The sequence below is a fragment of the Cervus elaphus genome, chromosome 23 (genome assembly GCF_910594005.1).
Source record: "Cervus elaphus chromosome 23, mCerEla1.1, whole genome shotgun sequence".
In the NCBI taxonomy this organism is placed as follows: Eukaryota; Metazoa; Chordata; class Mammalia; order Artiodactyla; family Cervidae; genus Cervus; species Cervus elaphus.
In genome coordinates, this window is record NC_057837.1 from 74,447,406 (window position 1) to 74,461,319 (window position 13,914).

The following is a 13,914-nucleotide window of genomic DNA, read 5'->3' on the forward strand; positions in this document are numbered from 1 at the left end:
CTCCACTTTTCCCCGCCCACCCTTTCATCTCCATGGCCACTGCCTTCATGGGCTGTTAACACTGCTCACCGGCTTCTTGAAGATGCCTTCCACCATCTTCCATACTGTCACTAAAGTCATCTTTCAAAATACAAATCTAAATACAATATTGCTTCCCGCTTAAAATCTTTCAGTGTCCTCCACATCCCCTTCTGGATAAAGTCCAACCTGCAAGAAGGCCACCGAGGAACCTTTCGCTGGCTTCTGACTGATCGCTACAGGTCCTCGGCCACCCAGCACTCCCGACCCCCCTAAACAAAGCATGTCTCTCTGCCTGGAGTACATTTCCTTTTGCTCTTTCTTCAGCTGATTCCTGCTTACCCTTCAACACCGGAGCCACGTGTCCCCTCCTCTGGAAGGGCTTCCCGGGACTCCTCAGGCTGAGTCCGGTGCGCCCTTTTCTGAGTTCCCACGGCTCCCTGAGCGACGCTCTCTCCAGACCCCGGAGGGAGGCCTTATCCTGTATCTGTTTACTCCCCACCAGGCTGTGAGAGCGAAGACGGGCATTTTTCACCTCCAGGTCTTCCTTTCTAGAACAGAGTCTGGCCCACGGCAGGGACTCACGTACGACTGACAGATAAAAGAATTCCTAAGGAAAGCAGAATACCTACCGGGGAGACAGCCAGCTGTAAGATCGTCCCGTTCTTAATGTCGCTGCGAGTCTGGGCGGCAAAGAGAAACAAAGAGCGGCTAAGATAAAATAAAAAACTGGGCAAGCAAGCCGAGTCAGCAGGAACTGTCTGTCATTTTTAAAGGCGTTGTAACTGACACTCTTCAGTCAGGCCCTCTCCTCCTGCTTGTTTCTTGGCCATGAATTTCTAAGATGCTTTTTGAGCACCTCTCAGGAAGCAGAAGCCACATTCTCCAGCCACCACAGAAGAGTGAGGGCTGACGTGCCCCGACCTGCCCAGGCAGCAGCTCTCGCCCCAGGAGGTGGAAGCTCCCGAGGCCATTGGCACCACCGCCTCAGGCGGCTCACTTGAGAGCCAGTCCCCGTACTAACCTGTTCGGTGATGTAGAGCTGGGGGCCATCTGCGTAACGGAGGGTGTAATACTCCGGGTTTGGCAATGACCACCTATGTAAGAGAAAAACAGTACAGCCTCTTTGGCCATACATACCTGGGGGCCTGTCTAGAAGCTGCAAATAAAGAACTTTCAGTAGAGTTGCTGAAGGGATTGGGTGGTCGCTGTGATGTATGGGGGGGCAGGGGGCAGGGGGGAGGCGTGCAGAGTGGGTGGAAACAAAGCTTTAGGTTGAGATATTCAACAGTAACCTCCTTTGCCTTCTGCAGAGACTGGCACCACAAAGGTGGCACATATAATTCAGCGTGGGTCTCAGACCCCACCAGGACCTCAGGTGGGGCATTCCTACAGACTGACAGCAGATCTTGGGGACATCCCCACCAGCGATACTTCCATCATGGGACGATGATCCATAAAAGCCCCGGACTGGGGATCTGCCTAACTGCAGGTCCTCGGGCAGAATTCCTTTCAGGGTCTGGGAGTGCTCCTCTGTCTTTAGCCTGTCTAAAGTAGGGGGCAATTTCAACTTACCCATCACAAACTTCCTTGATAATGGATGCCAGGGGCCGTTTCTGAAAGAGAGGGGGGTGGTGGGGATGAGGGGAGAGATCCTTCACCAGTTGCCACATCCTGCTACTGCCAGGGTCCTGATGAGAGGGTCTGCCAGGCAGGGTCAGCTTGGCGCCTGAACACAGACTTCTCTGAGAGCTTTTCTCGAAGAGGAAGCCTCTTGCTAGCAGTGGTGACCAGCCTTTCAGAGCAGGGGACAGGCCTTGACTGACTCCTACTTCTGATGCCAGTGGTCTGCCAGTGGTCCCTACCCTGAAAGATGCCTCCTGCCCGGCACTCCCTGACTCCTCACTTCCAGAGCTTACCTGGTCAATTTCAAGGAGCTGCGCATTAGCACCTGGCCATTCGATAGCCACTTTGACGATGTCTGATGGTGGTGGCATTGTTCCCAACGGGGCCTGCCTCTCCAAGACAGACACACAGACACAGCTGCCTAGGGAGAAAGAATAGGAAAGAATGACTTTGCCTTCGTTTTCACTTTTGTTACATATTTTGAAAAATCGGAAGGTAGTGTCCAAAGAAACATATAGAACTACTTGCTTTGCGCTTTCCGAGATCAACCACAACCTTTCCTTGGGCCTTTTGTCTCTTTAGATCAGATTTGCTAGTAGAAAAGGGACAAACCTATCTATCCACTGCAGACAAGCCAGCAACAAGATCTGCAATGTGACGCTTCAGCTGGAGGCCAGGAGGGCCCCGTGGTAAATGAGCATATTGACTGCAAAGCCCTGTCCTGGGACCTTGAGAGGGAGAAACATATGCCCGAAGACCAATAAGAACAGACACAGGCTGCTCCTGGCTGGGTGGTTAAAGAAGCCCCGCCAGCTTTGTGGTCAGCCCAGATCCCAGAGTCAGCAGGGCCCGGTCACAGCTCTCTTGCTTCCTCCCTGCTTATTGCTGCCACTCCTTCCCCCTCAAGCCTCCCCCGTGTGGGATGACACAGGGTTCAGAAAATGGGGAAGAGAAGCGGGACAGGAAATGCTATTTTCATCCCAATTGCCCAGGGCAAGGGCCACCAAAACAGAAGTGGAGGGAGGTGAGGACACCTCCACAAAGGCCCCACTATCGGAGGACAAGGCTTCGGAAGTACTTCTGACCCCACTCCCCCACTGCCCTACAACATAAAGGAAAGTAAATCATTTTGAACAAGTCTGGAAGATGGGCCCATGTGACCAGTCTCCTAGGCAACTGAGAGCTTAGTGGCGTTCCAGGCAGCAGCTAAAGCATTCTCTCTCCAAGGTCTGAGGAGGGAAGTCACCCCACTGATGGATGATTTCAATGTGTGTTTACACTCCATGCCCGCAGCTTCAGGAGAGGCCTCGCTCTTCATCAAAAAGACCTTTTTCCTGTATCCTCCTGGTTTAACCACTCGCCCGCAATTTCTGCTTCCGAATGGATACTGCCTGCCTCTCCTGGAACATGCAGCATAGCTGTTGCTAAGCTGGTATTCATGGATGCCATCACTTTTTCAACCCAAGCACAGATGTTAGTTCTCACAGTACTTGTAAGTGCAAACCTCTTTGGTGACGGGGTACAAGTCCCTTGGACTTCCCAGGTGACGCTAATGGTAAAGAACCCACCTACCAATGCAGGAGATTTAAAGAGATGTGAGTTCAAGCCCTGGTTCAGGAAGATGCCCTGGAGGAGGACATGGCAACCCACTCCAGCATTCCTGCCTGGAGAATCCCATGGACAAAGGAGCCTGGCGGGCTACAGTTCATGGAGTCACAAAGAGTTAGACACGACTGAAGCGACTTGGCATGTACAAGTCCCTTACCCTACCAATCCACAGGTCTCAGACAGAGGGAAGCTTTCCTGACCATTTCCTCACCAGGATGGGCTGCTTCAGAAGTCGACTGTCAAAAATATCAGCACTTGGACTTTCCTGGTGGCCCAGGGGTTAAGAAACCGCCTGCCGATGCAGGGGACACATGTTTGATCCCTGGCCCAGGCAGATCCCACATGCCACGGGCAACCAAGCCCGAGAGCTGCAAGTACTGAAGCCCACACACCCGAGAACCCCAGAACCCGTGCTCCACAAGAGAAGCCCAAGCTCCACAACAACAGTAGCCTCTGCTCACCACGACTAGAGAAAGCCAGCGAACAAAGACCCAGCACGGCCAAAACACACACACACACGGTATATTCATATTACCAGCACTGTCAGAGCGCCGCAGTGCAGAAGAGATGGTTTTCGACGTGCTATCACTTACTTCATTGAGTTCTGCCAGCAGCCTTATGAAGTAGGCAGAACAGGATTATTCGAAGACATCTCCATTTGAAGGTGACAAAACTGAAGCTCAGTGGGTTAAGCTACGTGAGTTCACCCAGCATAAAAGCAGTGAAGGGGACAGACGTGAGCTGACTTCGGCCAGCGCGCCCCCTGCGCCCCCACCCCCCCTACCCCCACTGAGCTGGCCTGAATTTCTGCTCACTGCAACTGAATCAAGCCTAGAGGTGAAGTGGGCTGGCCTCATGGCCCTGAGAGCTTTCACAGCTTCTGCAGCTCCAGGCAGAACCTCTCACGTGCGATTTCTATGTGCCTAGACACACAACAAATCTCTAAAAAGAGACAGGCCCAAGTCCTGGTGGAGATGCTCTGCTCAGGTGACAGAGCAAAGCAGGCATGGTACCATGAATCTCTGGATCCCCAGGACACCCTTATCCTTTTCTAAGGGTATCCTTGTCATATCATTTTAATCTAGATATGCATTACATATAATAAAATGCAGAGCTTATGTATATATGTGTGTATACATATGTAAATAAATATGTATATATATATACATACATACACACAAAACAGAAACACACACACGCACCTTCCTGTAACCACCCACCTAAAACAAGACACTAAACATTTCACACCCCCCAAATTTCCCTCCTTCCGCTTTCTGGTCAGCCCCTCACCCACCAGCCCTCCTAGAGGCAACTTCTTTCTGACTTCTATCACCATGGATTTGTCCTGCTGGCTTTTGTATTAATATAATACTTCATACATGTGGAAATGCATAACATGGCCTCTAAGATCATTTGCTATTTAGTTTAGTTTCTTCTTTTTCTTTTTACTTTTTGGCCAGAGTGAAGCATATGGGATCTTAGTTCCCGGACCAGGGATCGAACCCACGTCGCCTTCAGTGGAAGCACAGAGTCTTAACCACTGGACCTCCAGGGAAGCCCCTGGTTTCTTCTTTTTAAAATCAGCAGGCCGTGTAGGTGCAAGAGGAAGAGCGCTGGGCTGGGATGCCTGTCCCTGCTGAAGAAAGCACCTGGGTTCAGAGCCAGAGGCCTCGGGACCTCATCACAGCTCCGTCACTGAGTGTCTGGGAGATAAGCGCGTGTCCCTTCACCCAAGTCTCAGTTTTCTTCTCACCTGTGAGGCGAGACTGTGGAGCTAAAGCACGTGTAATGTGCCTTTTAAGTCTAAGATTCTAAACTAGAGCTTAAAATTCCAAATGAAGACTGCTCATTTCAAAGTTCTCTGCATAAGAAGCTTTACCCTTACTTCAGTGGTACTGCTAAGAAACAAATCATATATTTTGGAACTCCTAAACAAAACTAATGTTCATTATTGTATTTTACAGTTACACTTCACTTTGACCCCATATGGCATTTCCTAGGCTGATTATCTCTTTATTAAAGTCAGTCCTGAGTGATTCTTGTCTGTTCCAAAAATTCACATCCATGTGAAAGCACGGGGATTTGAACCACCGGGACTATTCCACAGACACTGTAAGCCTCTGTTCTCTGCGATTCTGCCCTTTCCCCAAATGCCCAGGCAGCCCATGTGTGTTGGCACTCTCTCCACCCACACCACGGCCTATGGGACCAAGGTGAACACCCACCCTCCGCAGACTAATCCAATCCGCTCTCTTGAGCTTAAAAGACACAAGCCAAGGGAGATGGATGTTGACGGGCTCTGGAGCAGAAGGCCACAGTCAGCTTCAGAGTGGGGACCACGGCAGGCCAAAGATACGAAGATGCAAAAATCATGAGCCTTACAGAGGAAGGAGATGAACAGACAGCAGCCTAACACGCACAGGATGACGGCACAGAGCAGGCCCGTAAGGAACACTGGACTCAACACTGAAGAGCAAAACCCACTTCGACAAGTCTAGCCTGTTTACAACAGTTCAGTTACGTGGTGGCTTCGTGGCACTCGTCCCGTGTGTAACAGTAACATGCAGACAGCCTCTTACACTTCATCACACACGTCTGTGGCGTTACTACTGCTGATGCTCACCTAAACCCTGAACACCATCCCCAGCAGACAGATGAGGCAAAGTTCACACGCGATAACAAACGGGTCTTCCACATGCCTCCTTCCCGTCTCTTCCCCGCAAAAAAAAACAAAGACACCACATCAGACCAGATCTCAAGACCGGCTCTTAGGGGGACCTTCCCTGGTGGTCCAGTGGTTAGGAGTTCACCTTCCAATGTAGGGGATGTGGGTTTGATCCCTGGTCGGGCAACTAAGTTCTTGAGCCACAGTGGAGACCCAGAGCAGCCAAAAAAAAAGAAAGAAGACCGGGCCTTGGGACTTCACAGCTGGTTCTCTTCTGTCGCAGCCCTGTGTGACGTCACTCCATTTTACGGACAAGAAATAGAGGCAGAAAAATTAAGCTCTGTGCTCAGCGTCACGCAGCTAGTAAGCAGCACCACCAGGATCTGACCCCAGCCACATGAAAGCAGGGGGCACTGTTCCCACAGCAGGTCCTCCAGGGAGGATGTGGGCGAGCTGGACTTGAAACAAGCACGCCAACGCTACACCAACAAGAGCTCACCACGGTGACAGAAAACAGACTCCACTGTCTAAAGAAGGTGACCTCCACTCTCCTGCATGGGGCTCAGCCCTTCAGGGTCCAGCTGGACCTTCCTGGACTACTTGTTACTTCCACAAGGCAGGGCACATTCCTCCTCCTCCATGTCTTTGCACATTTCCTTCCTTCCTTGGACTGTCAGGAGAGCTCGTATGCAAGCTTCAGAGCCCTGCGCAAATGTCATTTCATCTCTGCACCAGTCTTGGCGAAGCGAAATAGGACGGGACCCCATGCTCTCATGGCCTTCTGTCCACAGCTCTGTGAAGGCTCCCAGGTTACCCCATTACAGCTTTATATTCAGACAGCTCTCTTCTCCACTCTCTCCTCCTGGGGTCAGGTCCAACCCTGCAGCTTCATCACCAAGCACAGCGCTGTGAGCATCCATATCTGCTCAAATCCAGCAGCTCCGACTTCCTCAACTCCTATAAGCCAGGGCCGGCGCCACACGGAAGGGGGCGGGCACCGGGAGCTCTGGCTGTGTGTTCCCTCCATGACCCAGCACCTTCCAACTCCACAGCATTTCCAGTGTCTTCACATCTAACATCAGGATGTGTCTCACTGGAGAATCAGATTTAGCACTTCTGACTCCAGTTAAAAGATGGAGGGAAAACATCCTTCTGCTTTCCTCCCTTGGAAATATTAGGAGACAGGAGACTAGAAGAGTAATATTCTCCAGGTGACAGCCCCAAGGGCAGAGGAGCCTGGAGGGCTACAGTCCGAGGGGTCACAGAGTCGGACTCGACTTAGTGACTCAACAACAATAACAAACAGCCCGAGGATAAAGGATCTCCTTGTGGGGAACCCTTTCAGTGCTCCTTTGCTTACTCTTTTCATTTTCACTTTAGAAAGGAAGCGAAAATTAGGTTGAAGCAATTCAATAACATTGCAAAATTCTCAGGGTTATAAATAGTGTCTTGCTCTTCCCGCTCAGCCGTCCCATAGAATTCAACAGCAAACAGCCAGGATGAGGGAGCTTTGGGTCCACATCCAGGACCAGAGGGCAAAGAAGTCATCGGCCTCTTTGAATTAAATGAGTCTCCACCCCACCCCACCCCACCCCACCCCCTTTCAAGTACTACAGACACAAAGATGACTGGGAAAACTCTAAATGCCACCAAACTAGAGAGATGCACAGCGATGTGGGGAAGATGATCCTACTCTAAGGCTTGAGAATGAAAGCCCAGGTTTTCCAAGGCGAAGCCAGGGAAAACAAGAGGAAAACAGGACCTTCTGGGTCTCCAGTGAGCCCTCTTTAAGTGGCTTCTGGAAGGTGTGCTTATAAAATCAGCAGAGTTACAAAAGGCCCCACGGAGCTCCACCAATTAACCACGCCTGCGTGGGGGTGGGGGTGTGGGGCGAGGACCACTCCTGGGAGCGGGATGCCGAGAGCCTAGCAGAACGGAAGTGAAAGCCGATCCCTGGCCATTAGTAAGGAATTCAGATTGAAGAAGGAAGGCCAGAAGGTTCCAGCTCTCCACCCTCCCCCTCATTCCTTTAAGGATCAGGGCTGACTGTGCTTTTTGTTCCATTCTTTTGCTTTTGACTCAGTGGGGGAGGCACGCGGGAGGTTGGTTTCTGTTTCCTGTGACAGAACCCACCCCACCAGAAAGAGGACCAGAGGTCACGCCCTCTTTCTAATCAAGAGCACAATCTTCACAGAGGCTGCTCTCTCGGACCGCTTCCCAAGTGAGAGGTGACTCAACTTCCCTCGGGCCAGACCCCTGAGTGAAGGCGAGACGCGGGGGTACGGGGATGGCAAGCTGGGTTTGCAGACTCGGATTCTGCCAATTACTGCTAGAAGCGCCTAGAAGGACCATCGCATCAATGGCAGCTGAGGTTTCTCCTCAGTTTTTCGTCGGACACCAAACTCACCCAAACACTTAGTTAAAAGCCACTGACTTAGAGCCACAAGCGCAGTGAGGAAGGGTGAGGGAGCCGGTAACTGTCTGGGTTTCTTCTCACGTAACACCTGCTCTAAGAACCACCCAGGTCTCTGGCTTAGAAAACTTCTGCAGGGCCCCATGCTTACAGAATCGAGCTTAGACTCCTCAGCAGGGCACCTGGATCCTTCCAGTCCCACCATGGATACTCCCAATGTCCCGGCGGACCACCCTGTTCCCCCGACTGCCGATGCTTCCAAGTCATACTTCGGTCTCAGCCGTTACTGCTTCCCTCTGGTCTGGCTGCCAAACTTCTCGTCGCGCTTCGGGGCCCAACAGTCCCTCTTCTGTGTGGCCTTCCTGGTGCTCTGACCTCAGGCAAAGTGAACTGTGCTCTCGTTTGCACTCGAATCTTTTACAATCGGTCACAATCCAGCTGATTCACAACTGCAGCCTTTTCTCTTGCTCTTCAGACTGTGACCTGCCCTCCAGCACCACCAACACTGCTGGGGAGCCCAGGATAACGCAGAATCACCCACTCCAGCCCTGACCCACTGAACCAGAAGCTGCTTTCAAACAAGATCCGCAGCTGGTTGGCACGCACATGACAGCCTGAGAAGCCAGACTCGAGCCCGGTGGTTCTCTGCTCTGGTTGTGCCTCATCCAGGCCCACCCCGGGTGGCCGCAACACCTACCTCCCCACCCCCAGCAGGGGATGGTGATGGGCGGCCAGGGCCGGGAGCCACAGCTCCAGGCTGCCAGCTGAGGGCAGGGACTCATCAAGTTCGCATCTACTCCCCTGCCCACCTTTCCCTAAAGCTGGCGGCACAGGGGCTGGCACACAGCTGTGCCCACGGGATTCCACGCCAAAAATACCCTCGAGGATGCCCTGGACCTGACTGCCTTTAAAAGAGAAACAAAAACTCTATAACGACAGAGGACTAGCTGTTGCCTGCTGCTGCTGCTAAGTCACTTCAGTCGTGTCCGACTCCATGTGACCCCATAGACGGCAGCCCACCAGGCTCCTCCGTCCATGGGATTTTCCAGGCAAGAGTACTGGAGTGGGGTGCCACTGCCTTCTCTGAGCTGTTGCCTAGAACTATGCAAATCCCTATAGTCATCGAGGTGGATGTAGAAGGGGTCAGTGCTTCCAGATCACTTGCCTCAGTTTCCGGAAATGAAACAGACACTGAAGTGGAAAAGAAGGATGAATCAGAAGTCCTGCCGGCCTTCATGGGGCTGTGGTGGCTGCAGCGGGGAGGCAGAGCCTGTGTAGGGAGCGGGTGTGCTGCGCTGAGAAGCCCTGGGGGATGACTGAAATCCCGGGCTGGGGGCCCAACTCCTTCAATTCTGACCCCAACAACGCAGCATTGCTCTCGCTGGCAAGCTGGGCCAAGCCTCTTGTTTTATGAATACGGGAACTGAGGTCCAGAGAAGCTGGCAAGGCCCCACCACCAGTCACGGACAAGAGAGGGCCTCGCCCCTCGCTTCTGGGTCAGTCCTCCCCCTGAGCACAGGAGGCCTGGCCGACAGCTCTGCCACGAGCCCGAGCCTCTGGGCCTTCGGTCCTGATCGACACGAAGAGACTGGACTAGATGTAAGTGAGGTCCCTTCTAAGCCTGACCTTCTAGCATGGCAGAGTAACTTACTGAGGTTAGGAGCGCGCGTTCTTGGGTGGGACAGACTTGGACTTGGATCCCAGCTCTAAGAATTTCTTTATCTGTAAAATAGGGATTTGAATCAACTGACCCTACCCTATAAGGTTGTTGTGAACACGGGGGTGGGATAATACATGTAAATCATTTAAGCGTAGTACCTGACCCACAGTAAGAGGAATTCCAACAGTGTGAACTTGACAAAGTTGCAAAAACACAGTAACTGTGTTTCCCTGGCATGACAAAGCCCTACCTGCCGGGCTTTAACGTACTGATGACAGAATGAAAGAATATACGTTAAGGCAATCAGGGAGGGAAAATACAAAAATAATGATGATAAATATAGTAATCAGACAATAAATATCATTAACGATTGTATAATATAGTATAATGCTTATATGACATATATTATAATACTTAACATTCCTTTCCTAGCAGAAGAACCTTGGAGAGCTTCAGGGTTCCAGAGCAGTGGCCAATACAATGCCTAGCACAGAGCAGGTGCTCAATAAACCTTTTCTACTGGCTCAGTTAAAACTAGCGTGTCTAATGGGTTCACAAATTTTGGCTGCTTAAGCCAGGCAGCATCTACATGGGAACTGTAGGAAACTGCAAAGTAACCCCCCCAAGCCTAGAGGATTTCAAACCCAGCACTTGAGACACATTATGCAGCCGCGGCAGCCTCTGCACGCCACTGCGGCTGGTCCTCCACTACACTGCACAGCATCCAGCCGCTCATCTAATCATTCCGTGAGCTGGCCTTGTCTTTCCGCGTACCCAGCTGGCATCCTGAAGATGACGGCTGTGACCACACTCCCCAGTCTCCCCAGATGCTGGTCTCACGGTGATGGGGACCTCACTCAGCGAGCAGCTGTTGAACTGAACAGCGGGACAGTTAATTGGCACCTTGTATGAGATGCTACGGGCTGGGTACATTTTTCAACCCAAGGGCCAGGCTGAGTTGGTGTAAGCGCTGAGCTGCAGTGACTGGACCCAGAAGCACTGGTTTTGCAGATTTTTCCTTCAACTGCATCAAACCTGCTTGTTCTGAGCCACCTACATAGGTGGTACTGATGCACCCAGACACACTGACTCTGCATGGACAAGGCAGAATAAGCATAGACCCACAGGTGCCATTTTTTGGGGGAAGAAGTTTAGCCCCCACTTCTGGCACCCCCAAACTCCCCTGGCACTTCCTGGAAGTGGCATAGGGTACAGAAGGACCAAACTCCAGATGAAGAGATTGGGGTCCTGGGCCCCATCTTGCTTCCTCCGCTCACAAACTTTAGGATGATTGCTGGCAGGCAACATAACTTCTAGGAGCTTCATTATGTTTATTAGTGAAATGCACGTAACAATAATTACCTCAAATGGTTTAAGGCGATTAAATGCCGCAGGTATATAAAGCTTCTAGCACTACACACCCCTATGAGTGGCTATTGAGCAGCTCATAGGTGGTTATCACAAGCTGAGATGGGCCCTAGGTGTAAAACACACATCAGATTTCAAATGCTTATTGTTCTTGTTTAGTCTCTAAGTTATGTCCAATTCTTTTGCAACTCCATGGACTGTAGCCCATGAGGCTCCTCTGTCCATGGGATTTGCCAGGAAGAATACTGGAATGGTTGCCATTTCCTTCTCCAGGGGATCCTCCTGACCCAAGGATCGAACCCGTGACTCCTGCATTAGCTGGTGGATTCTTCACTAGTGAGCCTCCAGGGAAGCCCTTCAAAGGCTTAATAACACACAAAAATGTTAATACCTCACTAGCAATGTTTTTCTATTGATTATATGTCAAAAGAATATTATTTGAGAATCTACTAGGTTCAGTAAAATGACAAGAAGTAATTTCACTCCCCCCCCCCTTTTTTTTTTGGCTGCTCCGGGACTTAGATGCAGCAGGCAGGATCTAATTCCCTGATCAGGGATCCAACCCAGGCCCCCCCTACACTGGGAGTGCAGAACCTCAGCCACTGAATCACCACGGAAGTCATTTGCTTTTTTTAGTGTGGCTATTAAAAATTTTTTAACCACAAATATTGCATTATATTTCCATGGGACAGCAATGCTTGAGCACAGAGCCTGGCACAGTTTGTGGAGGACATTAGAGACAGGACTCACACCCTGTAGCTCTGGCCGAAGCCAAGTCCTCCGTTCATTTGTTTAATACATATTCACAGTGCCTGGCTCTGGGCAAGATGCAGGAAATACAAGGAGCAAGGGCAGACCCTTTCTTTTCCCTTGTGGATCTTATTACCTAGGGAGGTTGGGATAGACCAACAGGAATATGTTCATAAATATATGTCAAACAGCTGCTGTTCAAGTGGTGTGAAGAAGTACCGAGGGTGATGAAAGTGGGGAATTCACTTGCTGGGTGAGTCGGGGACCAGGGATGCCTCTAGAGGAACTGATACTTGTGTGGAGATTTGAAAGATAAAGAGGACTTGACTGGAAGAAGGCTGGAGGGGAAGGTACTTCCTGGGGAGTAGGAAAGAAGGTTAAGGGTGCAGATCCTGATCTGGCCCAGGGCTCGGTATGTAGAAGGAACAAGAAAAGGCCAGTGTGACCAGAGTATTGAGCAAGAAGGGTTAGTAGACTAAGACTAGGGAGGAAAGGTGGGTGGTATCCCATCTCCAGAGTTTGGGTGAGGATCTGAGGGTGGTCCTGCAAAGAGGTGGAAGCCGGCCAGTTACAAAGTAAGCCAGCGAAGGGACCTGGACAGAATTTTGAGATCCCTCGGGCGACGGTGCGAGGCCCACTGGAGAGAGGCCCCAGCGCCTGTGTGGGCAGATGGGTTAGAACACTGCATCAGTCCAGGTAAGAGGCGAGAGAGGTCTGCACTGAGGGGGAAGCGGCAGAATGCAAGTAAATAAACGGTCTGGGGGACTACAGGGCCGGCCTGGTAGCCAAGGCGGGGTGATGAGCAGAGTCTGTGCAGTAGAGGGTGGCGATGTCAAGGGAGACTCCCCAGGCTTCCGATGGGTGCCACCCAGCCCCACACACTCCCGGGTTCCGATCGAGTCCTCAGCCAGCCGTTCCCCCTCCAGTCACCCCCTCCCAGCCCCCAGCATCTCGTCTCGCCCCCGGGTTCCATCCTCCCACCCTCCTCCTTCCCGACCTCGCGTCCCCTACCCGTCCTAGTCGCCGCTCCTCAAGGCCTGGTCCTCCCTCTTCCCCACCAGCCGGCCCTTCCGTCTTGGGGACCCGGTGCCCTCAGGTCCCGGCGGGCCCACCTGGGGCCTGCTGACCCCTTCGGGGCTCGTCGAGCCGGCACCGGGCGGCCCGGGCCCGCCCTCTCCAGTCCCCAGGCTCCTGGGCTGAAGCAGGCCGCAGCCCTCCGCCCGCTCCCCGGCCCGGCCCCTCTGCTCTCCGCCCCTCGGGCCAGGCCCCGCTCTGCTGCCCCGCGCACCCGGGCCCCAGGAGCGCCCCACACTCACCAGGGCGCCGACCTAGGCCCAGCTCCCGCGCCGAGGTCCCCCAGTCGCCGCTCCGCTAGCCTCCCGCCTGCCCGGCCCTCTCGGGACCCCGCCCCGCGCACGCCGACCCGGGCTCCTATTGCTCCGTTTCGCCGTCACGCTGAACTCTCTTTCTTCAACTGGGCGGACTGCCTGTCACTCAAAACAGGGCGGGCCCAACCGGGGCGGGGCAGAGGGAGCCGCCGGTCCCCGCCCGGCTGCCGGAGGCCTCTTAAAGGCGCAGGCTGCCTAGCCCGCCTCGGGCTAAGGATTTGGGAGAAATGGGATTGCCACCCCTCCTCCGGCCCCCCGCAAATGCAAGAGGCAGCCTTTCCTCCCCACATTCCCCTGCTCCCCGAAACTTTTCTTTTGGCACAGCCTGGGCCCCTGATGATAAATCAGAGGTTTTGAGGGCTCAGATGTCCTCTAATGGCACTCGGCCGGGTGCCCAGCAGGCATGGAACGCACTCAG

The 13,914-nt window shown here is 52.6% G+C and overlaps 1 protein-coding gene across 2 annotated transcripts in view; it reads right to left on the reverse strand.

The window, feature by feature from the left end:
* Window positions 1-13,557, reverse strand: part of ELMO2 (engulfment and cell motility 2) — a 38,736-nt gene extending 25,179 nt beyond the window's left edge. Inside the window, exons 1-5 of one of the 2 annotated variants that reach the window (XM_043883551.1) lie at window positions 13,425-13,557; window positions 1,938-2,065; window positions 1,594-1,634; window positions 1,043-1,115; window positions 651-701 (exon numbers count right to left, since the gene is read on the reverse strand). In XM_043883551.1, coding sequence (XP_043739486.1) covers window positions 651-701; window positions 1,043-1,115; window positions 1,594-1,634; window positions 1,938-2,015 — 243 coding nt within the window. In that variant the 5' untranslated portion in view covers window positions 2,016-2,065; window positions 13,425-13,557. The remainder of the gene's footprint in view (window positions 1-650; window positions 702-1,042; window positions 1,116-1,593; window positions 1,635-1,937; window positions 2,066-13,424) is intronic. The other variant, XM_043883553.1, reaches the window with a different exon arrangement.
* Between the last annotated feature and the right edge of the window lie 357 nt (window positions 13,558-13,914).